Source organism: Perca flavescens, chromosome 17, assembly GCF_004354835.1.
Source record: "Perca flavescens isolate YP-PL-M2 chromosome 17, PFLA_1.0, whole genome shotgun sequence".
NCBI lineage: Eukaryota > Metazoa > Chordata > Actinopteri > Perciformes > Percidae > Perca > Perca flavescens.
In genome coordinates this window covers 25,898,893-25,925,670 of record NC_041347.1, presented here as the reverse complement: position 1 = coordinate 25,925,670, position 26,778 = coordinate 25,898,893, and the positions used below count along the sequence as shown (strand labels likewise).

Sequence of the window (26,778 nt, the reverse complement as noted above, 5' to 3'; positions counted from 1 at the left end):
AGTAGCAGATCAAAAGCGTAGAGAAAGTCCCGCACACTGACCATTACGCAAGCAGTAATTTATTTAGAAAAATAAGTTTCGGTCTCAGACCTTCATCAGGTAAATTCACCGCACCTGTTCCCGAAACCCTTAAAATACGTACATTTTCACCAGGCTTGATGCGACTGCCTATTTTGGTGAGTTTTTGAATGCTAATCCCCTCAAAAAGGCAATTAATTTGCTGGGAAAATAATAATTCCTTCAGTTCCAAAAGATCCTTCACCGCTGTCGGCGCTCAGGCCCTAAATATTAAATGAACTGAACTGTTCACACAATACAGTAACTTGAGCTATTTAAATTAGCTCTTTTTTATTAAATTTTTTAGGATTTTTATGACAAACTATACCATGACTTTTTTTGACAATTTCTTTATGACCTACTATACTATGGATTTTATGACTTTCAATGACATACTATACTATGACTTGTTGATATTTCTTTGATATACTATTCTATGACTTTTTTATGACATACTATAAGTTTTCACTTTTACATTTTTTACATACTATACTATGACTTTTTTGACATTTTTATGTCTTACTTTACTGACTTTTTTATTGACATACTATACTCAGCAAAAACGTATATTTTTCTATTTAAATTTATATTTTAAGCAAACTTAACATGCAAATATTTGTATGAACATTAAAAGATTTAACAACAAAGACATAAACTGAACAATTTTCACAGAGTTGTGACTAACAGAAATGGAATAATGTGTCCCTGAACAAAGGGGGGGGAGTCAAAATCCAAACATTCAACAGGTGCATGTTCATTAATTGTTTTAAAACATTGTTTAAACCCTTTACAATGAAGCTCTCTAAAGTTATTTTGATTTTTACAAAAGTATCTTTAAAATACAGTGTCCTGAAAAAGGGGCATTTCTTTTTTTGCTGAGTTTATATACTGAGTTTTTGACAATATGTTGATATACTATCATTTTTTTTTACATTTATTTGACGAGTTTTTTATGACATACTATACTGTGACTTTTTAATTAGATTTTTATGACATAGGCCTACTATACTATGACTTTTTTGACATTTTTCTGTCACTATATTAATTTGATTTTTATGACATACTATGACTTTTATGCGTTTTTTTATGACACACAATACTATGACTTTTTTGACCAGACTGACTTTTTTTGATGAGGTTTTTATGACATTTTTATGACATACTATACTATGATATACTATACTAAGACTTTTGATGAATTTTTTATGACCTAATATAATGACGTTTTTGACTTTATGACACTTAACTATGACTTTTAATGAAATTTTAATGAAAGACTATACTAAGACTTTCTTTTACATTTGTATGACCTACTACGTATACTATAACTTTTTTGACATTTTTCTGACATAATATCCTATGAGTTTGACATTTTTATGACATATTATGACTTTTGACTTTTTTAATCACCTACTATACTGTGACTTTTTTAATGACATACCAAACTATTTTTTGATGATATTTTTATGATTTATTATACTATGATTTTTTTGACATTTATTTAGAGATTTTTATGACCTTTTGACGAGATTTTTGACTATACTATGATTTATTTTTACATTTTTATAACATACTATATTATATATTTTTTTATCTTTTATTACTTTTTCAATGACATACTTTGACTTTTTTGACATTTTTATGACACTGATTTTGATGATGACATTTTAATGACATACTATACTATGACTTTTTTGATGAAATTTTAATGACATACTATACTGACTTTTTTTTACTTTTTCATTAATTACTATATTATGACTGTTTTGACATTTTATGAAAGTTTAACTTTTTGACAACATTTAATGACGTACTTAATTATAACTTTTTTCACAAAGTTTTTATGACAAACTATACTATGAATATTTGATGTCATTTTTATGCTATACACAACTTCTTTGTGGAATACTTTACAATGATTTATTTAAAAAAAAAATGTATCCAACTATACTATGACTTTTGTGACATTTTTATGACATTTCTTTTCAACAATTTTTATGCATACATAACTTATAACATTGACTTTTTTTATGAAATATATTGGGTTTTTTTTTGTGGCATTTCTATGACACACTATTGTTACAAACGGGCTCAGGGAATGCGACAAGGACGGACTCCATGCAAGATATTACTTAAAACCAACAATTTATTGAATTACAGTTAACACAAATCCAACAATGGAGTGTGTAGATTAACAAAGTCGGTAATGAAAGCCATGTGTGGATGTGTGTCAAGTGTGTGTGAAGGTGTTGAAGGTGCAAAAACAAAATGCAACGATTTAGGGTGGATGTCTGCTGGAGCAAGAGACAGAAACAGAATAAACCCATTGTTCCACCTTTATATCTGCAACACAAAACATACCTTACCAATACAATTCAAAAGGGACAATACAATATTAAATGTAGAGAAAGAATTAACATTTCTCCACTTCTTTTTTTTTTTAAAGATTATATTTTTGGCATATTTAGGCCTTTATTTTGATAGGACAGTTTAGACTTGAAAGGGGGGGAGAGAGGGGGAATGACGTGCAGCAAAGGGCCGCAGGTCGGAACCGAACGCCGCTGCATCAAGGACTGAGCCTCTGTATATGGGCGCGTGCTGCACCAGGTGCCCTCTCCACTTTTAATTTGTGGTTTTACAAAGTGTCCCCATTAGGCTACACTGGAATGGCTATCATACAAACATACCCATTCCCATATCGAATGAACAGTGACCTAAACTAGATCCAATCTTGCACCCAGCAACCTTAGCTTCAGAGGAGAAATGTAATGATGTGAAACTACTACATGCCAGAGCTAAAGTATATAGTTACATGACATTTAATGAAAATCAATAGGACACAATATATAAAACAGTACCCTCCTCAAAATGATTGCGGAGCCCAGGAAAGCATGTAACCGAACAGTGAGGAGTGTGGTCAGCAGACAATTAGAATTTAACCCTTGACCCAAAGTACACATCAAAATGTTCTGCTGCTGATGTTGGTCTGCATGTAGACCAAACATAGTTGATGTTCTGCCTTCACAAAATTCCATCTACCAAAACCAAAAATAAACCAAAGTAGCGTACCCAAAGGCTGTGAAGTTGTCACTTAAAAATAGGAAATCCATTTTCCCATTCCTCCCTGATACGAAGAGCCAGACTTTTGCACTTGGACTGGGTGGGACCGGAGAGCAGGTTCTGAGTTGGGATAAAGAAGTTGTTGAGTACACCAGCTTCAAGATGCCCTATAAAGTCCTTTAGAAGCAGCTGAAAACAGCTGCTCAGGTTTGAGCCTATCCAGTCACTGTCTTTAGTTCTAGAGCAGCAAGCATGTAAGAGTGTGGTCTTGGCATGGTAGGAGCAGAACTTGTCAAATGAGGAGTCTTTTTCCTTCAGCAGTTTGAGAAGGTGCTTTAGGAGCTTCAAACAATCCTTCCTGTATGTAAAGAGAAAGGAATATACTGTTATGGATTATTAGCTGAGGACAATAATTATGTGATTGTCATTATTTCCAAACATACATAGAGATATTTTTTTATTTCAACTTTATATCTATATTCTACGTGATGGAAATAAGTTGACTTGGATACAAGAAAATCTATACATTGTTATACTTGAACTTCAGGAATAAGTCAGTTCAAATCTAACCTGCAGCATCGTGCTCCGGCTTTCTCACAGCATGTCTTCTCCGATCCGTGATTCTTCAGTATGGCTTTCTCAATATGAGAGAATGAAACACGCCAAGTATCTGCATGTCATAGAAGAGAAAATAGGGTTACACTTTAGTTGAAGGTATCTACATAAGAGTGAGTGACATGACTGTCATGAATGTGACATGACTGTCATGAATGTGTCATAACGCTTCTTTTAGGAAGTGTCATTTGTTTTTAGTTATAGTTAGGGTTATGGTTCATGTGTCAGGACTGTGTCATGACAGTGTCATGTCACTCTTATGTCGATACCTTCAAGTAAAGTGTTACCCATAATAGCCAAGGGGCAAGGGAACTTAATGCTTCCCTTTTTTCTAGTCTTAATTCATGAAACAGTTCACATGAAACCCCCAGAATGGTGTGCACATTAAGAGTTCGGCTAAGTTAAGAGTTAGACTTACCCTTGGCAAGGACCCCGTCATTTTCCACATTGCCCCTGCCCTCGTATTTTGGTACTAGATAATATGGCTTTCGCTTGTATTCCTGCTTTTCTTTAGTTCCCAGCCAGCCATCTATTTTAATGCCTTCATTGGTGAAAGGTGGCCAGCTTGATTTAACCATGATACTGAGAACAACATCCAGTGAAATGGCGATTGATTGTACTGTTGTGGTTAGGGTCACTGCAGGGCAGCCTATTTTCTTTTTTTTCCACCACCCATTCTGAAAGAAAAAACAGGAAATACAAATGTATTTATTATTATAATATACTGTATACAATCTTGCTATATCAGACATTTTCTTTAAGATTTATTTCTCTGGATCTTTTTTTATTAAACATTGACATATATTCCCATCTAAGACAGAATTGCGAGGGTAAAATGCATGTTGTGTATACTGCGGGATGTAGTCGGAACATTTTGTTTCTGGCTGCCACAGTGACTGATTCCCATACTTTATTTGACCAACCCAAAAAATTCAGTTTTTGCCCATGGCTTACATACTGAAATCAAAAGTATTACACAATTATCAAAACCTTACACTCAAGGAGCAAAACACTGGCGCAGATGTGCACCACTGTAAGCACAATGTCAGCCTCACACTTTTTGCAATGCAATACACACAGTGATTTGCAAAACACTAAACACACTTGTATTCATTAGACACACAGCCATCACGTGCGTAAACACATGGTTGCCTAATTTTAGACACACCGATCAGGTTCAAGCACTATAAAAATGCAGCAAGTAAGACTAGTATTTTCAGTTCTTTTCAGATCTTCCTTTTTTTTCTGTAATTGTAACCTGTAGCCTACTGGATACAGTATCTTATGTTTGTCTGTTGTTGGCTGAGCTAACAGTGTTATGCATGTGTACCAATGAAAACTGGGACATCTTTTGTTGTGATTCTCCATGTTGACTGATTTGGGTATATGGAGAGAAATACATTATATTTCCCTCAGTCTGCAGCATTGGTCTTGTGGTCTAGTGTTTGGTGAACTTATTGTATATTTGCACTTTCTCTGTGTACTTTACATTTACAGTACTCTAATCACTTAGAAGTCAAATTGCTGAAAGTGTATTAGGTTAGCAACAACTAACTGAATTAAGTAATATGAAACGTGTGTTTCAATAGTAACAAAATATGATTTTTATAAATTAGTGTAAAGTTTTTGCAAGAGTGTTTCATTTTGCGAAGGGCTTGAGGTGTTCTGCTAATTGGGTGTAGTGTTTTGAAAAACTGCTGCTTTCAAACTAGTGCTTGAGCTGTAAAAAGTGCTAATTTTGGTCCTCACCTGGGAATCGCTTGACACATTTCTTCACTTCGTCCCTGAACTCCTTAAGCATTTTACTGGCGGATAAAATGTTTTTCTCTAGAAATTTCTGCAAAGGGCTCTCGCCACGTTTTAATTCCACACTGTAATAGGCTCCATCATCTCCGAATGGATTAACGTTCACTCGGTCAACAGGAATGGCCAGCATGATGTCGAATTCATCAGGTTTAGAAATCTGTTTAGATAAAAACATCACTGTTTAATGCAACACGAAATATATAATGACATAATTGTAACGTTCCAAATGTGAGTACATTTATTTTAATTGAAGTGCCATGCACCACATACTGACCACTAACCCCTTTCATCAAAAAATATGGAACCCAGTGTTTGTTTGAGGGAACTCCGACTTTAGTGGCTTACCTTTAGATTTTCATAGTAACTTCCAGTAGGAAGGTCGGTTACTTCTTTAAAGCACTGGGTGTTCTTTTTCAAATGCACGGTTATAGTTTTTACTATTTTATTGATGACTTCTGCTGCATCTGATCTTTCGTCCCTTTTAATCTTCAGATTTTCCAGAGTTTTGTTGAGGATAGAGTTTACTTTGTCTTCACGCCTTTCTTGTGGTACACAAACCTTTGTGGTCTTCTTTGGGGTCTCTGGCAGCATTTCCGTGGTTGTCTCTTTGATTTTTCCTGGTGATTTGGCTTTGTCAGCGCATGTTTTTGCTTTGGTTGTCTTCATAGAAGCCGTCGTGGTGTCCTTTGGTGCATCTGGCTGTACCTTTGTCAGCTCCTCTAAATTTTTTTCTGCCGATTTGGCCTTCCCACCACATTTTTTTGCTTTTGTGGGCTTCAAAGAGCCCTTTGTAGTGTCCTTTGGCGTCTTCGTTATCTTTTCTACAGATTGTTCTGTTGTTTCAGCCCTTTTAGCACAGGCTTTTGTGACTTGTACAGGAACCTTTGTTATTTCTGTAGGTGTACTTTGCTGCTTGTTGGTCTTCTCTGTGAATGGTTTTGTGGTCTTGTCTTTACAGGTGCTCTGTACATGTGGCTTCTCTTCAAAGCGGACTGCCTTTTTCTGCACCTTTGGTTTCTGTTCCTTTGTGGTACGTTTCTGCTTCTCTTCTGCAAAGCCTTTCCCTGGACTTTTGGGCACATATGGTTTCAATTCCTCAGGTCTAGTTTTACACGTGGCACACTTTGTGTCTGGACTCCTTGCCTTGCCCGGTCTCCCTCTACCAGTCATGTTGATGCAATGATAGGAATGACACTGCTCTGGCAGTTATACTCGGAAGATTTTCTGGCAAGTGTAGGAGAACACGCCTCTTAGCACGCCCCTTTCAGTTTTTCTGGTAAATGTGTTTTCTGGTAAATAGTCTTACAATTCATTTGAAAATTAAATTCCTTTTTTATTCCTCTACCAATACCTCCATCTTGTGGACACAAGTGTGAATAGTAAGAATGCTCTGATTTCTGTCAGACCAGTTTTATTTAAGACTACAGTAAACAAGATGGGGAAGATACAGCCTTCTGTTGCCCTGTCACTTCTCTGCGGCACACCCAGAAAAAAAATGACTAATGACCACAACTCAACATTTTGGTTGAAACATGTTTAATGTAACAAAGAGGCTCATGCCATCTTACAGTAAGTCAAAGTAGCTTATGCCAATTTAAGCTTTTCCAGTGGAAGTGCAAAGTTAGCAAAACGCCAATCAAAGTGCTTTAAGAATCAACAGGTGGTCTAGTCAGAGTCCCTCGGGAAGGACACATTTGGACCATTTAAGTGCTTTTTATAGCTTAAACACAACAAATCACTAACTACTACTAATCTACTACTCCAAACAACGTAGTTTTATCATCTTGTATAGGCTCCTACAGAGCACCATGTAGTTGCAAACAAACACTAAAAGCAAGACATAAGCACAACATATACCATGTAAAGAGACCAGTGCCTGCACTCCAGAGAGCTACAGCGGTGATACATTTCAATACCTCTAATTGTTCAATGTCTCAATTTCACAGAAAAATATTGCCTTGAACCAAATCAACAGTGCACATTTAAAACTATCTGTTTGATATGACATAGTACATAATGGTAATCTAAACACTTAAAATGAAGTCAGGAGTGCTGCCTCAAGGACTTAAGATCTAAATGTTGTTCTTTCCTTCGAATGCTTTTGCGATGCATTGTGATGATTAACCAGTCTTTGATTATTAGGTTGAAGCAGCCAATTGTCGGATTGAGTTGGATGACCGATGTCCTGCCCTGGGAGACCTTGGGGTCGGCAGAGTAGCACAACATTCATTTGTTCTTCTGGGCCTTCTGGGCGGACTTGGTAACTTTACCGGTGGTGGAGACCTTCTTTTCCACGGCCTTAATCACGCCGACGGCCACAGTCTGGCGCATGTCACGCACAGCAAAACGACCTGCAAGGTAAAGAGTAGTAGAGCTAGATATTTTAGGTCATGGTTTCATCTCGTATGACTAGCAGTGTAGTCACAAAGCCTTTGATGGGTGAAAAAAGTGTGTTGGGAAGCGTGGTGAAATTCAACAAATCCTCTACACTTGAACTTACCAAGTGGAGGGTACTCAGAGAAGCTCTCAACACACATTGGCTTTCCAGGAACCATATCCACAATGGCAGCATCTCCAGACTTGAGGGTTTTAGGGTTGTCCTCCAGCTTCTTGCCAGAGCGGCGATCAATCTTCTCCTTAAGCTCTGCGAACTTGCAGGCGATGTGAGCAGTGTGACAGTCCAGGACAGGAGCATAACCAGCGCTGATCTGGCCTGGGTGATTTAGGATAATCACCTACAAACCAAAGAGATAAACATGAATGCCCTATTAACAAAAGATGATTTCCTTCCTGTCAAAGAAGTTCACTGCAAAGACTTGACTGTTGGCTTGTTCGGTGACTGTTGCTGTGATCGTCTTATTTTGACACCTTCCCCTCAATGTCAGTCTGAGTGGGTTGTGTGGTAGAAATTTAGACAAACTTGCAGCTTGGCTTTCCAAAAAGTGGGATTTCGAAAGATAACTCAAAATAGAATTTATATCAAATATTCCTCAAGACTATAAATAGTTCAGGCTAAAGAAAGAGCTGTTCATGTTTCATTTCTAGAAATAGATCCTTCGTAATGTCTACCTGAGCAGTGAAGTTGGCAGCTTCCTGCGGTGGGTCGTTCTTGCTATCACCAGCCACATTGCCACGGCGAATGTCCTTGACCGACACATTCTTGACGTTAAAGCCCACGTTGTCGCCAGGGAGGGCCTCAGTCAGCGCCTCATGGTGCATCTCCACAGACTTCACCTCGGTAGTCACATTGACGGGGGCAAAGGTCACCACCATGCCAGACTTTAGTACGCCCGTTTCCACGCGGCCTACAGGCACTGTTCCAATACCTGAGAAGAAGTTCAGCACAGAGAACACTCAATAAAGGACATTAAAAGGAACATTAATGTAGTTCAGACCTACACTGTTTTGATTAATAAAGCTGACCAAGAGCTATATTTTGAGTCTATTTCACAATAACTCTATCCCCTGTTGTAGTTCAGATTTTATCCATTTCTTAATCCGTGCGCTACGTGCCTCCTATCTTGTAGACATCCTGCAGGGGCAGACGTAGAGGTTTGTCTGTTGGACGGGTGGGGGACTGGATGGCATCCAGAGCCTCCAGTAGTGTGGTCCCTGATGCATTGCCTTCTTTCCTATTGATCTTCCACCCTTTAAACCATGTCATCTAGAGACAAGAAGATAATGTACTATATTATACATTTTATACAATTACTGTATTGTCAGTTAAGAGGTGTTAGGCTTATGGTCATAGTAGAAGCGAGAGCAACTGATTAGATTGCCATTTTTTAGCTGTAGTAAAAAAAAAGATTTTAGGTAATTTAGGTAGGCTAATGTTGACCAAAAAGCTCCAATGGCTAAATTTTTTTGTAAATAAAGTTAGACTACATAACTTTTTAAATGAAACACAATCTTTCTTTTTTGAGCGAGGCGTGGAATTCAAAAGCAATAAAAAGCACTTTCCCAATTAAATACACTCAGGGGTTTTGCTGCTACAGCCGTACTTGGTCTGCTATGACCAGTAGCATATGGTGGCTAATGTTAGCAAGCCTAAGCTAGATATTGCTGTGTAAGTGACATACTGAGTCAGTTTTCTGATATTATGGCTCTTCTATACTTGTGCTACTGCCACAGTGGTCCCTGTTGAGCCATAGTTACATAGAGCTGCTTTAATTACCTAACACAAGGGCACTTATATGTCTACTTAAAAGGGTTACTCAGACTCTTTAGCTGTGGCACCAGCCATGCAAATTAGTAATCAAATTCAAGGCTGCGCTTGTGTCTAATGATTTTTTTTATAGCATTTGCATTCCTATCATTTGTGTCCTACTTACATTGGGGCTGGGCTCAAGCATGTTGTCTCCATTCCAGCCTGAAATGGGTACAAATGCAACGGTGTCCGGATTGTAGCCAATCTTCTTGATGTAGGTGCTCACTTCCTTCACAATTTCCTCATAGCGCTTCTGGCTGTAGTTTGGCTCGGTGGAGTCCATCTTGTTGATGCCCACAATGAGCTGCTTTACTCCCAGAGTGTAGGCCAGGAGGGCATGCTCACGGGTCTGTCCATTCTTGGAAATACCAGCTTCGAACTCTCCTACACCAGCCGCCACAATCAGCACAGCACAATCTGCCTGAAGATGCAGAAGATAAAACATTGCACTAATTCATTTAGGACTTGAAGTTGACAACAATATGAACAACTTGTACTGTTCAACAGGAACCTGGTAAATGAACTTGCTGCTACATATTGGATGCGGTTTATTATGACACATGTGGCTGCTTGTGATGCTATTTACTCAGGGACAAGTCCCTACAGATGAGAGTCACTGGTTATTCTTTCTCAAAAGGCACAGAGGCTGACAAACGACACCACAAGTGTGAGACACAGGGCTGAGTGAGCGTCCTCATGTTACAGACCTGGGAGGTCCCAGTGATCATGTTCTTGATGAAGTCCCTATGACCCGGGGCATCGATGATGGTCACATAGTACTTGCTGGTTTCAAACTTCCACAGTGAGATGTCGATGGTGATGCCACGCTCCCTTTCTGCCTTCAGCTTGTCCAGCACCCAGGCGTACTTGAACGACCCCTTCCCCATCTGGGGGAGAAAAAAAAAATAGATAGTGATATGTTCATAGTCGGTATGGCTTTTATCTCATGGTCGGGGGGGGGGGTCCTGATCTTGAGAAAAGACGTTTAGTTGATTCAAGAAAGGCCTGTATCTCCTCACCTCAGCAGCTTCTTTTTCAAACTTCTCAATGGTTCTCTTGTCGATGCCCCCGCACTTGTAGATGAGGTGGCCCGTGGTGGTGGACTTGCCAGAGTCCACGTGGCCGATCACAACAATGTTGATGTGGAGTTTCTCCTTTCCCATGGTAACTGGAGCTGGTTGAAGTCACGAGGCTGAGTAGTCTGTCAGCTAAAACCAGTGTTAAATAAATTACAGTTAGTACGGTATGCAGGTGGTTCGCAGGGCAGGAAACGGAAACATTTCATGCGCTAGTAATTGTGATTGACAGATATTTTAAGGTTTTGTGTGAGCAGCAAAATATACTTCAAGGGTGGACAAAACCAAATGATTGTGTACTGTTAGAGAGGCTGTTGGGTCTGGTAATTTAACACCGTCGAAATTGAATGGGCTTTGCAAGCTCACACAGGAGGAGATTGAGCAAATGCATTGCAGGGCGAGAGCTAAAAACACTGGTAGAGTGCTAATGCCTGTAGTGACTGGCGCAGGAAGAATATGAAATGCTGCACAAGTTAGGAGTCTATTTTCCTTAGTTCATCAGCCCTTAGCTGACTGTACTGTCTGTTCAATCCTGGATATGATTAACTACTGACAGTAATGGCACTTGACTGGCAATAGATGTCTTCTTAAACAGTGTGTCTCAGAAGATTAGGGATGGTATCAATGGCCACGGAACTGCGCCAAGTCACAAAACCCTGCGCCCCTCCTACTCTGTATTCATCCATCCATCCATCCATCCATCCATCCATCCATCCATCCATCCAAGTGCCTGCTCTCCTCTTTCACATCCAGCCTGCTCTCCTGTCCTCGCTACCCTGCTCTGCTGCGCACAGCACAGACGCATCAAAAACAACAAGGCTCTGATGTTTCACAGCACCGACCTCTTTTCACAGGCTTACTACAGCCTCATTCCAAGCCTGAATCCACCATTTTGTCAGGTCCTAAATCCACTGGTAGTGTAGCAGCCATTTCTCAGACACTGCAGTGCACTGCACACAGGTTAATGCAGAGGAGAGTAAACACTGTTGTTAACTCTGTAGAAGTGTCATGGTGATAACCTTGACTACTTACTAGTCGTCTTCTAAATAGGTCCTGTGAGGATTTCTTTGATCTGAATCTAGTTTGCAGCAGGTAGACAGGCCAGTGGCTTTAATCCAATTGTAACATGATCTCTTGGCCAGACAAACTCCGTGGCAGGACAGATAATATTTACATGCGCGTATTTAACTCTTCTCTCATGTACTGTATAACGTCACGACAGCTGCCGCAGTAATTTATTAAAAAAATTATCTATAACCCAGCGGACAATACGTAAGAATCAACACAGCTACTGTGATTCATTTTATGTCTGAAATATTTAACGGAAATGTCAACCTCACGCCATGTTCTATCATTTGCCCGCTCATTGACTCTGGATGCGTACTAAGTACCAGGCGCCTGCCCTCTTTCCTGCATCATCATAACAACAACACTACTCCCAAAACACTGCCTGGAGTCTCAGCCGCTACAGAAAACGCTCTTTTATTTCCCTGATAGTATCGATAAACAAAATCCCTCTCAATGCATAATGTCATCTAGGCTACTGTGTCGTACCTGAGAGCTGGCCGGTGTTAGTTTGGGTGCAGGACCGGAGAGGCTGAGGAGAGACGCTGATCCGGTTATAGCGCACAGGGCAGGCGGGGGTGTTGCGTAATTGCGCGCACCCGCTGTTGTACATCATCACAACGAGGGACCAGGAGAAGTTTCCAGCAAACGAGTTTATCATAGGACACGGCTATACCGGAGAAGCATCCATTTGTCGGACACGACCCGTTCTGAATATGCTCTATTCCGTGAGCGTGTCCAGAAAACATTTACCGGCGCATCATAGCCCAAGAACTGCGACACATTTTGGCAACCGACGTGAATTCGCTATTTTTGCTCTGGCTTCTGTGCCTTTGTAACCTTTAGTTTGTAATTAATGAGTCTTGACCTTAAAGCGGAGCACTATTTTTGACTAAGTAAGACTGTGTGGGAATTAATGTCTAAGACGTTGCATACACTACTTTACGTGGGCCTATATAAACAAACAGTAGATATAGGCCTACATGTAATTAACCGACTCGTGTTCTATGTTGTCAGCTGCTGTTGTATCCGCCTTAGTCAGCGTTGTGGAAAAAGTATCCGAGAGGAATAAAATCGCACTACAAGCTGCAGAATTATATCCAGTAATGGAAGTGGGTCACTAGAGAGATACTGTAGTGTGGGTGGTGAACAAATGAAGCGAGCGGCGTCTGTCACGCGCAGCTCTCACCTTTCCAGACGCTCCCTAGGTGGATTAAAATGAACTCCCATTCTCTTAACTTCTTTCCAGTGCGTGAGTCTGCTAATTATCACGAGATGCAGGGAGAGCAATCTCCAGGTAAACATAGTGTAGTTACGAAATTTCTAATCATGATACACCTTTTAGTACAGGGAAGTCGGAAACTTCCATATCAAAGATTTCTAAAATATACCTGCAGTCAGACAGATGTTTTTCCCAGTAGTAGCCCATGTGGGAATGTTTTTGTTTGTGGATGTGACTTGGTACAGAGATGGGTTACTGTCTGTGAGGAAGATTAGTTCATTACCAAAAGGGTGAAGAGTGAAACCTGCCTAAAACTGTCATCTTCTCATTGTGTCTCCAGTGAGTGAGATTATTTTTAACCCTTTCTGCTCTTGTTGGCGGTTTGTGTAGCTTGTGTCACTGGCCTTATCTAGCCCTGAACTCTTACAGGCAGTATTTGATAGTTTGAAGCACTTTTTCTTTATTTTTTTATAAACATCTCAGGAAGTAGGGTTAGGTCACTGCTAACTGCTTTGTTTATTATTATTTTTATATAATTTTCTTTTCATTAGGGGATACTACTTCAGCAGTAACGCATACCCTTTTTGCATAAGCTATTACAATATTAATTGTTGGCATGATTTTATAAATCATATTTTAATGTTACACATGTGGCACAGTGAATCTAGGATTAACTGTATCTGTGGGCTGCTAGCTTAATGACTACCTTACCTATAGGCCAGTAAGCCTATCATCGGTGGGAATTTATATTTGCTAATAATATGTTGGAATTATGTTAAGGCATTTTAATTTTTTTTTAAGTCTCAAAAATTGACAATAATTTGGAGGACCCCCTGCAATGACTCTGAGGATGCCCTAGGGGTCCCGGACCCCCTGTTGAAGATCTCTGATTTAAGAGGTTATCAACATGCTGGTAAATTTGATCTTCTCTTGCACCTTTTCATCAGAGATTTAAATAATTAGAACAACAATAATGTAAAAGCACAGTTCCTTTTAGTTAGTAGTAACAGTGGCTATATAATGAAATAATAACCCAACACAATATCAGATTAGAACATATCTGTATATGATGAAGTATTTACAATAAATGACAGTGATTTATGACACATTTCTGGAATGTTTCCAGGTTGAAAGTTTACAATGATTACTCAGTACAGTGTGTATATATATTCACACACATACAAAGGTCAGTTTATACGTTGCGTATATAGACACTGTTAAAATTAAATAATAAAGAGCAGTAACAAAATGATTCCGTTGTGAGAACAAGGAGTCTACAGTCCTGAATTGTCTGACCCTGTTTAAGCTAATGTAATAAGGCATTGCATCTTAAATTGGGATGCTGATGCTACTTGTTGACATAAATTAAAACCATGACTAAATGTTTTCCTTGTGGCCTGATTCTGATTTGCCCCTCTATGTAAAGGGGCAAGGTACATACCATACCCAGTATTACAGGTGACCTGATACAGTGCAAACATTATGGGAACAATTATATTTAATCAGCTGATCATATTGATGAAAAGTTGATAAGAGAATTACGACCAGATATATTTTGAGTTGTAAACTGTGCTATTGGAAATCATTTTTAAATAGGATCTAATTCAGTTGACACGTACAAATTGAGGACATATACCTCAATGTGGTTGATCAATCAATCTGTACAAAGTAAACAAATATCCTTTTTGATCCTCGTAAGACATAAGATACCTGAGAATTGACACAAAGTGCAAATCCTGTGAGTAAAATAAGGTCCACCAGAAACCTCTTTAAAGCATTTTTTCTTACCCTTCATCAGAAAGGTGCCAAGGGCACCAACATCTTCTTAGTGTTACAGATTTAAAGATATAACGACCCATGCTTTCCATATGCTACGTAAACAAAACAAACAAAGTGGTGCCTGGTGGACATAACCTTAAAGACAATACACACATATTGTTGTGCACATATAATCCCTTAATGGCACCATATGACAAGTAAATACAAAAAAATGGTCCATTTGCAAAGACAAACAATTTTAAGGAGGCTTCACTATAAGGCAAACAAGTTTTTGTGCGTGCTGTGCAGTCACTCAAAAAAGACGTTATCAAATGTGTGCATCTAGTTCGGGATGACATGTCCCTTGTTACATGCTATTTTTTGGGCAAATAATTTCAACACCTAAAAACAACACATATTGGCACTTATTTATGGGTCGCAAAGTAGCATATTTTGTGTTATCCCAAACTTTCCATACACAAGCGAAAGAAAACACCCTTGTTAAGAGCGTAGACGATTACTATGGCAATTAATCTCTGAAGGGTTTACTGTGGCGTTCTTGGGTAAAAAAAAAAAATATTGTAAAGCAAAGGGCTCTGGAGGCAGATATAACAAAGAGCCTAGCAAGTTGGCTAACTGGCAAACGGGAACACCAAAAAGGAACGACATTGGTAAAATTTGTCTTTCATAGCTTATTTACCACGGTGTTAATAATGTTTGACAATCAACAAGATCTAGATAACCTGTAGCTACTGTATGTAATTAACTGGCTACATTCCCTCCTTCAGTTAGTGACGAGGGTGCTTTTCTTCAAAATAACAGCCTCCTCTATCACTTCTTGGAGATGCATAATGTGATTGTTTGCTCTGCTAAATAATAATTGCCTCCAAGAAATATTCACTTGACTTAAATTGCAAACGTCTTTGTTCATTGCTGTGACTATCTGTCAACACCCACAGTCACAGTAAGGAACATCCTTGAGGCTATTACTGTATGGCTGTTACTCACTGTTAGTTAGCCGCGCTTCAAGAATTATTAGCACAGCTGGAAACACATCTCTCGCTGATTACCGTTGAATAAGCCCGTGATTGTGACCCATCTATCTGACGAATCAGAATCATCAAATTGACGAGTCCGGCGCTCATCTTCTGCCTTAGTCTCCATGAGGGAAGGATGTGTGGACGGCCCAGGGCTGCACCGTTCCTCGACCAAACAGAGTGTAGAACGCAGCTCCCAACAGGTTGATAGCAGCAGCGATGTAGAAAACAGTCTGCCATTCTTCTATGGTGTTCTAAAGGACAATCAGCACAGTTGATAATGAGTATCAAAATAAAATAAGGCTTTGGCCCTCAATGGGCTAGTCTGTCACTAGTGATTTAACTCAATCACTGGTGAATTCTTTGAGACGTTTACACATGCTAATGCTATTTACTAAAATGACTGTTGCCCTCATAGTCCTACAACAGCACAGGGTCAACATTTTACAATTTGTTTGTTACGACCTGGTTTAGCAAAAGAAAACCTGAAAGTTTGGTTTGAACATATATTCAAAACATTCCTTTAAATGTCTTTTCCAACAGTATCAACATTCTTTTATGACAAAATGGTAATAATTCATCTTAAAGAGGAAAACCTGTTTAACTGTCGAAAACAAATTACAATCAGACGATTATCACAAATCACAAGACATCCAAAAAAATTTGACTATAATGGTGGAAATGTTCAAAGTAAGTCATGTTTGGAATGTCCAAAAAGCAAAATGTTAATTTGTAAAATCATCAACTTTGTTTAATATTTCGTTGAGTTTAGGTTACCAGTTGATGTGATTGGCTGATTGGGTTGTAGACTTATTGTCCCCTAGTTGCCATTGTCGATGATCTGGATGACGAGACAATATTATTTGACTAATAAACTGTTTGTTCTCAACTGTGTGGCACTGGCCTGAGGTCAAAATCTATAATCTGCTCTTTCAGAGAGCAGCGTAGTACTACAGCATGGAGCCAGGTCTTCCCATTTTACACTATAGCGTCCTCTTTACAGAGAAATGTATAATAAAACAAGTAACAAGGTTAATGTATTGGCTATCATCAAGCTAGGGCTGCACCATATGAGGAAAATATGCAATATCGATAACGTTGTTGAATATCATAACAATATTACTTAAGGTAAATAAACGCTCAGTTCTGCTAAAAGCAGCAGAACCTAGCACAGTTTATGTAACAAATTTCTTGTTGAATTTAAAACAGATGAAAGGAAATAATTTAAAACATTCTTTTATTGAACAAATTGAACATTAAATTAAATATAAAAAGGCACCACTAAAAAAGAATGACAGTTACATTTTAAAGTGCTGTTTACTACTGATATTTTCTTTCAACTAACAAAAACAATCTCAGAGTTTCTTTCGCGATATGTCGCAGCCTTTTGCGATGGATATATTGTGCAGCCCTACATCAAGCCAGACAAAAACACTCCGGGTATGACTGTGTTGCTTTTCATAAAGGACTGTCGGTGCCCCCTGGTGGCCAAATGTTAACATGCTAATCCTGTACTGACTAAACCAATTAGGGAAGACAGGAAATGAAGCATCAAGTAAAAACATCATCTGTTTAGTCATCTGTTTCAGACACTGGAGGTCAGGAGCATGGAGTGACCTTAGTATGCAAGAAGCAGCAGCATACTAAATACTAAAAAACCATGACATGACATCAAACTGGGCGGCTGTTTAAGGTTGTCGTAATTGTTTACATGAAATCTAGACTCAAGTCTTGACCTTTTGAAACACAAAACAAAAATGTTTAGGACTCAAACCCACCTAATAAAGTGTGATTTTACATGAGTTTCTTACTTGTTTGGTGAGTCCTCTTGCTATGACTGGTCCCACCATGCCAGGAATGGTGGCAAAGGTGTTGGTGATTCCCAGGAGAATACCAGCATACCTACAAATGTTAAGTACATTCATGGTTGAAAGTCCTGAGTAGTTATTAACCCGCTAAACCCTTACATAATTATGGCTAAACATCTTCATCTTGTTCACAAGGGGAAGATTACACATTGTATTACTGCAAAATTTAGATTTTGAAAACTAAATGTCAAAGCTAAAATTGTGATATAGGATTACACAATTACGATTAGGTTTGGTTTTCTTGCATCATGAGCAGGAAATCACTATTATGTTAACAGTAAAGGTTATTTTGATAAGAGAACTAGGTAATTCTTACGAAGGAGCAATGTCAAGGTGGTTGATGTTAAAGCCAGAGGCCGACACTCCGCCCAGAGCCGAGGAGATGGTGAGGAAGGTCACAGCCAAGGTGTAGTTACAGCCTGTAAATCCTGCTGCCAGCAGGAACACTGCTGGCCCGATCATACCTGCAGAAACAACGCAATGACCGTCTTCAGAAGTAGTAGACACAGTGTATTCAGAAGTCAAGAGCCTGTATAATTATGACTCCATGATTCAGCAGTGATATTGTCATTTCTTACCAACAATGGAGAAGGACTTCCTGACGATGACGGTGGGGTAGAGGCAGGTTTCCCGCAGGTAATCGGCAAGCTGACCACTCAGCACCGCCAACACAGCGCAGCCAATGTAAGGAAGAGCTGACAGCATACCGTTCTATTGTGGACAAGAGGAGACAATAGCACATGCATATGTTTTTATGGTTACATAGTCTGTGGTGTTCAGTGCATTCCAAAGAGTCATTTTGTGATGAGTGTTGTAAAATTTCCATTTGGGTTTACCCATATATCTCCCTTGTTTATTCGGTTACATACATTATTGTTACTAATATACACTTAAGGACAAATGTTTTCCCAATACCTGGACTTAAAAAGGTGCTCTGAATTTGCTAGCCTTAAGTGAAGTTTTTGAAATGAATATATTGAATGGATACAAAGAAGATTCGAGGCAATTGTATGATGTGTATAATGTGTACTGACTGTATTGTTCTTGGTTCTTATATATTATGTTGAGTTTGGATGGGTTATTGTTCGGTTTAATTTAACAGACATGAAACATGGACACGGGTATGGGATAGCTGGGAAAAACAATGTGAATACTTATGTATGTATGTATGTGCGTGTGTATATACATATAAATAGGTAAAGAATTAATTGTTTTATTATTTTACTAGAGTAGAAATAATAGGAGAAGGGGGAAGGACCAGAAAAACTTTTTTTAACATGTTAAATCAGTTACTGTAATTTTAAAAGATAGGTTTGCTGATGATTCTGTTTGTGGTTTTCTTGCCTGTACTGAAATGTACGTGTTCTTATTTATCTTCTATTTTTAATAGAAATGCAATAAAAAATAAAAGATGCATGGCTATGAACACTGTCTTCTGATTTTATTACCTTTTGACCCTTATCTAACTCTTCCTGTTAGTGTTTGCCAGCATCTCGGAGCATGAATGAATGAATGAATGAATGAATTAAATGAATGAATGGCTGTATGTGATGTTGACCTTACCTGCTGTATGCTAAATCCCAGCACGTCATTCATGTAGGTCGGCAGCAGGGTGAGGAGGGTGTAGAAGGTCCAGTTGTAGGAGAAGTGAGCCACGACGATGGCCCACAGCGGCATGGACGTCAGTATGGCTCGCCAGGGGATGTAGCCTGCTGAGGTGGACAGCTGGGATACACAGGAAGTAGCAAACAGATTGATTGGAAAGTTTTTAATTAATGCATCCACTCTTAAAAATGGACACATCATACACGCTACATCTCCAATTATCTTTTGACAATATGTTGTTAAGTCATTTTATTTCTTATGTTATTTTCTCCCCCTGATGGCCACAAAAAAATGGCAATGTTTTCTTAATGTTGTGTTCTTGGTTATTTTCTGTTTCTTAACACTGCAAATAACCAAAACAAGCTGGTAAGAATCCAACAGTTATACTTCAGTGACATTAAGGTGTCCAGAGTCAAGAGGCAGCATCTGAATGTCATTAAAAAACTGCAGAGTCAGGGCGAGGGTTGTGACCTTACAGCTGAGGAAGACAGATAAAAGAATAAAATGCTGCAATACACTAAGATTAAGTAACATTAGTATCTGATTACTGTACTGGACAGGAAATGACTGCAAGCACTCTGCTGCTACTGTCTTAACAGTAACAGAGTGAAGAACAGTACATCATATGTCAAAATGGCAATTGGGGATATAATCTGCCATTACATAGCTATAACAGCTACATCTTCTAAAAAGTAAAGGAATCACAACCCTGTGTTTTATTTTGCCTTTTAGTCTATGTTAAACATTCTACTTTGTCTCTTTTATGGAGTGTATATTATTTGTTACACACTGAATGTGGGACCTAACAAGCACCAAAAGGAAAATAGTTTTTTTAATCAAATCTATTTTAGCAATGCAAGTCACAATATGTCAGTCCAACATTTCCATCACATTTCATACAATAACCTGTCTGTATATTGTCCAGTGTTTAATATTTTTTTGAGAAATTGCACTAAACCATCTTTTTGGAATTTCTGATAATGACTTCCTCTATGGGAAAAATGTCCAAGACAGTAGACCAGTGATATAAGGTGAAAAATTAGCCTATGAAACCTTGTTTTTATATAGTATAGTCTGTTTCTGGTGTTACCTCATTCTTGAGTGAGGTGGTGATGTAGAGTCTCTCCCGCTCGGATATCCGTGGGTGGGTGTTCGGACTGTCAAAGACGAGAAAGGCCCACAAGAAAAACCACACCAGGCCAACAGCACCTGGACACACAAACAAGCAAGCCAGCACTCATTTTACCACAGGTCAACATTTATCCAGCATAAATCCTGATATTACGTAGTCAGCATTTGCATGGATTATGATGATGTTTTGGTCGTTTCCTGAAACTGAACTGAGGTTTGAGCAACTCATTACCTCTACTTTACCGGTATCCACTGAGAATAATTGGTGTGTTTTTGACACTAACATTAGTCCAGGGGTTTAGAGACGGTGTTACATTAGAACTAGTCTTTATTGACTACGTTCCACTTCCGGGATTATTTTCAGGTGCTGCCGGAAATTCTACTGGATGTCCCTCTTTTTAGGCTGGATGTCCTACACCTTCCGCTGCCTTTGTGTTGGCATTTTAAACTCTGGTGGATTTATGAGGACTATGGTTAACTGCTCCTCAGATCTTTGCAGGCTAAATCCACAACCGCTAGCTAGACTATCTGTCCAATCTGAGTTTTCTGTTGCACGACTAAAACAACTTTTGAACGTACGCTTTCCACCAAAACAAGTTCCTCAAACAATTGTGATTAGTTTAAAGAAATGCCAATAAGCCAGAGCACGTTTTTCTCCCAAACCCGGGAATGCTGTGTGGACTAGCCAGACCCTCCTCCGCAGCGCTGTAGAGGAAAGTCTGGCAATGAGAGACTACATAAGTAGATCCCCGGTAAAGCTAGTAAATTAAGTGAGACGTCTGCAGTGGTTCCATCTGTGAGCATATTTTCTTCTTAAACTTGCTAAATCATTATTTCCACAAACCAGAGAGGAACAAAGGAACAGACACTGGAAACAGCTTGTCTAAGGCTTAAAAAAGCACTGTGGTAAATAAGTGTAAGGAGGAAATGTATTACCAAATACATAGAAGACATAGGTCCAATCCAGGTAGAAGCAGATTTCACCAGACAGAGGAAGAGATATTACCGTCCCCAGCTGGGCTCCTGGGGTGGAAGAGAAAAGACAAACATATGTATCCCACAGCTGTCTGAATGCATATAGTGTAACTACTGAATGATGGGAGCATGATTATGTGACAGATGATGCCAATCTCTTAAGTACATATGGTTAGGTTGAGACTGATATATCAGAGAAAGTTTCACACAGTGCCTACAATTAGGGATGCAATTAGCAATTATTTGTCACTGTTGGTTAATCTGTTTGTCAAACATTTTTCTTTGTGTTGACACTGTACCCATTGTGTCCAAGTGTCTTACCAATGTAGGAAATTGTGAGCAGTCGGCTCCTCTCCAGGGGTGGGGCCCACGCTGCCCACATGGTGTACATTGCAGGGAATGTTACTCCCTGAAGACAAACATAACAAGAACATCAACAGGAATGCACTAAATCCCTCAAGAACAATCAAATCAATTATATAGTTAGTTTGTTGGGCTGTCTGTGTCTATAACTATTAAGATTTTTTTTTTTTAACACTGTAGAACACATTGATTATGGGTACTCAGAGATACAATTTAATAGGCACATAAGGCACATTTTATATTTGAATGCAGTGCAGCTGATACTTATGGTACAAACAACCGGCTTCAACAAATCATTTCAACTCTACTTTCGGTGTCCCCATGTCTTCATGTCAGAATTAAACAACCCACCTCTCCTATCCCTTCCAGCACCCTGACAGCGATGAGGTAGCTTGCACCCAGGTCAGCAGCCACAGGGGTGAGCAGCGTAAAAACTACAGTTCCCAGGATTCCAAAGCCCATCAGCCACTTGGGTCCAAAGCGGCCAGACAGGTAGCCCCCAGGGATCTGTGTCAGGATGTAGCCGTAGAAGAAGGAGCCCAGGATCCAGCCCTGTGTCTCAGAGTCCCAGTCGTATACACTGGCCTGTCAGGGGAAGAGTTAAGAATTATATTAGGAAAGAAGCTGGGTCAAATAGTATGAAGCCTTACTGAAGAACAGAGAATACAGTGTTCCTGGTTGTTTATGTATACCAATGCTTGTGTGTACATGTGTATTAGTCAATCTGTGTATTTGTTGAATCTGTTAGATGCTTTCTCTCCTTCGTTTCGCTTTTCTTCTTTTTTGAAACCCCTGAAGTCAGTCTCTAACATGACCACATAACACACACATGCAATGACACACAGTAAGTATAGGCAAGATTTCAGTTGTGGATTGTGTCCTAGCATTGCTATGTCATGTCTGTAGAAAATGGTCGTGAGCAAAGCTTGTCAATAGTAACACATGATAAACTACCCAACTAAAATAACAGCATATTTGCCTAACTGTTCTTACATAAATGCAAGAGCACTTCTGTTCTCTGTTCATGGGTACCCTGACAGAGGTACAAGTGATTGTTATATACTCTAGTATTGGTATTATAGTGTGCTCAACCAAAACAGATCATATTCCAATAAACTGGCCCTTTTTCTGAGCATAGCCCACTTAACACACTGTAATTAGGATTTCTGATGTTGCCATGTAGTACCAGATTAAAACTCAAAGAAATAGCTACATGTGTTTATCAGCCCAGAATGCGGTTTGCCCCCGATTCATTTTTTGCAAGACAAACTGCTGAATATCAGATGTCAACTCTGGTCTCCTGATTCACATAATCCTTGCATGTTTAGGTTTTTTCAATGGACACCAGAAAAATATGGCTTCATACATGGCTTTCTTTACTAACCATTGTTTTCCAAGGGGGCATTTTGAAGTCCGCCAACAAGAGTTTGCCATCTGGAGTGACTACTGGTGTGATCGCTTGGGCTCTTTCAGCCTTTAAATCATTTTAATACAACAATACATTTCTAAATCTCCACCATGGAACATACAAGGAGGAGTGAAATGACACACTGAAAGTCCAAATATCTGTGAAATTAATAACTGAATGACTGATTTTTTTGACTGGTGCTGAGAGACTGCTAAGGCACATTGTATTTCATTGCTGTGGTACTTCGTACTAATATGCATATGGCAATAAACTTGAACTGAACTGGAGTTTTCAGCTGTGGTAGTTGGCACTTACTTTCTGTTTGTAGTTGGAGTGAATTGAATTCTTTCTACGTCTTTTCAGTGAGCAAATTCAGTTATACAGTGCCACAAAAATTCAACTGGCATTGTTGATACTTGGTCAAATTGAATTAATTTATCAAGAAAAGGGCTCTTATGTGGGATTACCCCATTCCATGGAACAGTTCAACCAGTTTTCATCATTAGTCTTACTAAGTTGCAGTCAAGTTCTGGCTCTCACCGTGTGGTTGTGTTTGGGCCGTGCAGGGTTGGCATGAGCAGGACACACTGAGCTGCTGTGGTTGGTGCTGGATTGGTGGGTGTTGTTAAGCATATCCACCATGGCCACACTGAGGTTCACCCGCAAGGAGTAGACCACAAAGAAGCCAAAAGAGGAGAGCAGGGCCAGGCCATAGCGCGATGAACAACATGCTGGGGCTACAGGGTAAGCGAGAGACAGAAATAACAATAATGAGACATTGTTTAGCAGGTGATACTTTAATGTGTGCTGTAGTTACTAGATCCATTTAACAATATGGAAAATGTATTAGGTAATATTCTTAGGAGGTGAGTGTCCTTGCAATGCAAGGCAAGCATGAGTATAGTTATTCTGTCACTATACAGAAAAGACGTACAGAAAAAAAACATGGGAACTTTTATCTTTAAACTCAAAATAGATTTTAGATCTTGCACTTTTTTTTGTTTTTTGCTTGTTTATTCACTGAATATAACCCATCAAGGCTAATTTATATTGGGCTGCAACTATGACTCCATAAATCTACAATTTTTTCAATTGAATTAATCATTTAGAAAATGCCAAAGTAAAAGACCATCACATGTTCCTAGAGCCAAAGGTTGTATCTTCAGATTGCTTACTCATTCTAATCTGCAGCCAATAAAAGGACATACGTTGTTTTTTTTCCATTATAAACTTTGCTGTACAATTAGTCTCTGGATTGTGCATAAGCTGCAACAATTTGTAGACATGACTGTCATTATGTTAACCACTGCTCCTATATTGCTCATGTAAAAACTGGAAAGCCCCTACTCATATAGCAGACAATGGCACTTTAGCACATTAAACTTTAGTGTCCTTTCTGGCAGGCCCATGCCTACACAGAAAACATTTGAAAATACATTTGTTTTAACAAGGCAAACATTACACTCTTATACAATCCTATGCTGTTTCTCAGCGCTACTAGAGCTATCATGTCCAGACTTTGCATGACTTTTACACTGGTATTTTCATTGAACTCTCTATGTATGAAAACATGACATAGTTAATAGCTCATGTAACCGTAAACAGTAGATTTGTCTTAAGACGTGAGCTCAGCTCATAGGTCCCTAAACTCGTGACTCGTGGCTAATTAAAATGTCAGCATGTGTACACAGGCACAGGATGGGTGTGGAGAATGCATTACAAGCCTTTATGTTCAGATGTACCTTGGGTGACAGAATCATGCACCTTACAACAAAAGCATTATGTAAACAAATTAACGTTAGCTGATAGTTGTGGTAAATGTAAACAGTTGGACACAATAACACCTGTACACTACTGTAATACAATACAACGCCCCTGAAATAATAACAATGTTAGTGACGCTACTACCTATCTACCGTAATGCTGGATTTTGTGTTACACTATAGTCAGATCAATCTCGATCTCTTAGGTATTTTTAGACAGGTTTTCATGTTATCAATAATGTCTCCTCGCTAAGTAATGATACCAAAAGGCTAACTAAATTCTAAAAACACAAGTTAAAAGGGACGTTGCTTTTCCTGGCCTTTTCCCGATAAAACAGCGAAAAACAGCGCGGCTTTAAGACATATGTTACCCGAAATGAACCTTGCCTACCAGGCAACCTTGTTGTTAGCTAGCTAATGTTATCTGTGATATTTTGTTTAACCTCTCTGGACTTTGTCTTCGTTTCCTCGGTGAAGCAGCGGTGTATCGTCGCCCTCCGTGTCCGACTCGCCCCGCTCCATTTTCCAGACAAAGGTAAACTGGGTCTACTGCATCACAGACTATCCTAACAACAGCAGCAGCAACAACAACAACTACAAAAGTAGCAAGAAGCTGAGCTAACTTCACTGGAGCCTACAGTCAGCTGAGCTCGAGCTCAACTACCGTTACGTGAGTCACCGGACCGGAAGATACTAGATCGGATCCGCTAGAAGCGTTGACGTCAAAGGCAAAGGACGTGTATGCCTCGTGGCCCGCCTTATTCTCATTGACATATACAAGCTTATTCTGCCTCTGATTGGTTTACCCTATGATTCTTACCCCTAACCAATCTCCACTCCTCATGACCATTCTAGCAGATCTAATTTTGGATTTACCGTGGAAATGTAGCAAAAACACATTAATGTATATAGTATATAATAAAAATTGCACATTATGGTGCTATAAATCAAAACTTTTGCAAAACTAAAGTTTTCTATTGTCGATTCTACCGTGCTTAAATTCTTGATGTATTTATATAGAATATGTAGGCTAGTATGTATGCTGGCTATGTCATAAAATAATATGATGTGTAGGCCTACTTATATTTCTTTTTTAATTTAATTTTAATTAAAATTATTATTGTTATCATTATAAATATTATTATTATCGTCATAACTGAGCCAAAGGGTTTGATAAGCTGAGCGGAAATGAGTATGGTTCATCCTATTTACTGGAGTAGTAAACAAGGCAAGGCAAGGCAAGGCAGCTTTATTTATATAGCACATTTCAGCAACAGGGCAATTCAAAGTGCAAACAACGTTTCCTTTACATGCAGGATAGGGAGAATGTCAAATATAATATGTTATAGTAGGCTATAGTATTTTACCCAATCGTATGGCCTTTACAAAACCGATGGCACGGATTGTGAATCTGTGGGCAGTTTACAAAACTATTTTCTCAGCTGATAACAGGGGGATCCATACTTATCTTATAGAAAACTCTATGTGGTTATAGTAATTGCATTATATAAAAGGTAATATTTTGTCCACATTGGTTATACACTGAAACGCTGTCATATGGCTGTCAAAAAAGAGAGGAAAGAGTTCTGTCCTTTCTACCATTGTGATACTCATTGTTACTGGTTTCTATCTAATTATATTGGACTCAGACCAAAAACCAAGGACACAACCGCTTTCTTATTATGACTGTCTGACAGAGGTTTTCCTATTTTGTGCTGTAACCCTTGTGTTAGAAAATAAATATGATAGGTATGGTCTACAT

The 26,778-nt window shown here is 39.0% G+C and overlaps 3 protein-coding genes across 6 annotated transcripts; all 3 read right to left on the bottom strand.

Moving 5' to 3' along the window:
* Window positions 1-2,923: 2,923 nt before the first annotated feature.
* Window positions 2,924-6,708, bottom strand: cgasa (cyclic GMP-AMP synthase a). Its single transcript, XM_028602965.1, has 6 exons — window positions 5,884-6,708; window positions 5,482-5,695; window positions 4,676-4,689; window positions 4,151-4,388; window positions 3,688-3,787; window positions 2,924-3,475 (listed from the first exon to the last, which is right to left on the bottom strand). The coding sequence occupies exons 1-6, from the start codon at window positions 6,706-6,708 to the stop codon at window positions 3,145-3,147; spliced, it is 1,722 nt and encodes a 573-aa protein (XP_028458766.1). The 3' UTR covers window positions 2,924-3,144.
* Window positions 6,709-7,095: 387 nt separating this feature from the next.
* eef1a1a (eukaryotic translation elongation factor 1 alpha 1a) lies at window positions 7,096-16,023 on the bottom strand. Of its 4 annotated transcripts, none has more exons than XM_028604041.1 (8): window positions 15,937-16,023; window positions 10,765-10,953; window positions 10,453-10,632; window positions 9,870-10,166; window positions 9,052-9,202; window positions 8,608-8,864; window positions 8,039-8,273; window positions 7,096-7,889 (listed from the first exon to the last, which is right to left on the bottom strand). In XM_028604041.1, the coding sequence occupies exons 2-8, from the start codon at window positions 10,906-10,908 to the stop codon at window positions 7,765-7,767; spliced, it is 1,389 nt and encodes a 462-aa protein (XP_028459842.1). In that variant the 5' UTR covers window positions 10,909-10,953; window positions 15,937-16,023; the 3' UTR covers window positions 7,096-7,764. The 4 variants fall into 4 exon arrangements, with proteins under 4 accessions (XP_028459842.1, XP_028459844.1, XP_028459841.1 ...); XM_028604043.1 differs by lacking the exon at window positions 15,937-16,023 and adding an exon at window positions 13,278-13,449; XM_028604040.1 differs by lacking the exon at window positions 15,937-16,023 and adding an exon at window positions 12,376-12,789.
* On the bottom strand, window positions 14,153-25,750 carry slc17a5 (solute carrier family 17 member 5). The gene is made up of 11 exons (XM_028604038.1): window positions 25,460-25,750; window positions 23,794-23,990; window positions 22,197-22,430; window positions 21,804-21,891; window positions 21,444-21,530; window positions 20,467-20,585; window positions 19,335-19,496; window positions 18,350-18,482; window positions 18,088-18,235; window positions 17,715-17,805; window positions 14,153-16,157 (listed from the first exon to the last, which is right to left on the bottom strand). Exons 1-11 carry the CDS (start codon window positions 25,536-25,538, stop codon window positions 16,020-16,022), a joined length of 1,476 nt encoding a protein of 491 aa, XP_028459839.1. The 5' UTR covers window positions 25,539-25,750; the 3' UTR covers window positions 14,153-16,019.
* Between the last annotated feature and the right edge of the window lie 1,028 nt (window positions 25,751-26,778).

What these genes read in the sequence shown, in the direction of transcription:
- cgasa (XM_028602965.1), bottom strand. Translation starts at nt 6,708, where the DNA reads ATGACTGGTAGAGGGAGACCGGGCAAGGCAAGGAGTCCAGACACAAAG. An exon ending in GTTACTATGAAAATCTAAAG is followed by an intron (nt 5,696 to 5,883) that starts GTAAGCCACTAA and finishes TTATCTAAACAG; the next exon opens with ATTTCTAAACCTGATGAATT. An exon ending in GCCGGAGCACGATGCTGCAG is followed by an intron (nt 3,476 to 3,687) that starts GTTAGATTTGAA and finishes CTTTACATACAG; the next exon opens with GAAGGATTGTTTGAAGCTCC.
- eef1a1a (XM_028604041.1), bottom strand. Translation starts at nt 10,908, where the DNA reads ATGGGAAAGGAGAAACTCCACATCAACATTGTTGTGATCGGCCACGTG. An exon ending in TGATCACTGGGACCTCCCAG is followed by an intron (nt 10,167 to 10,452) that starts GTCTGTAACATG and finishes CTGCATCTTCAG; the next exon opens with GCAGATTGTGCTGTGCTGAT. An exon ending in GGATGTCTACAAGATAGGAG is followed by an intron (nt 8,865 to 9,051) that starts GCACGTAGCGCA and finishes ACTTCTTCTCAG; the next exon opens with GTATTGGAACAGTGCCTGTA.
- slc17a5 (XM_028604038.1), bottom strand. Translation starts at nt 25,538, where the DNA reads ATGGAGCGGGGCGAGTCGGACACGGAGGGCGACGATACACCGCTGCTT. An exon ending in GGCCCAAACACAACCACACG is followed by an intron (nt 22,431 to 23,793) that starts GTGAGAGCCAGA and finishes TTCCCCTGACAG; the next exon opens with GCCAGTGTATACGACTGGGA. An exon ending in TGCTGGAAGGGATAGGAGAG is followed by an intron (nt 21,892 to 22,196) that starts GTGGGTTGTTTA and finishes GTTTGTCTTCAG; the next exon opens with GGAGTAACATTCCCTGCAAT.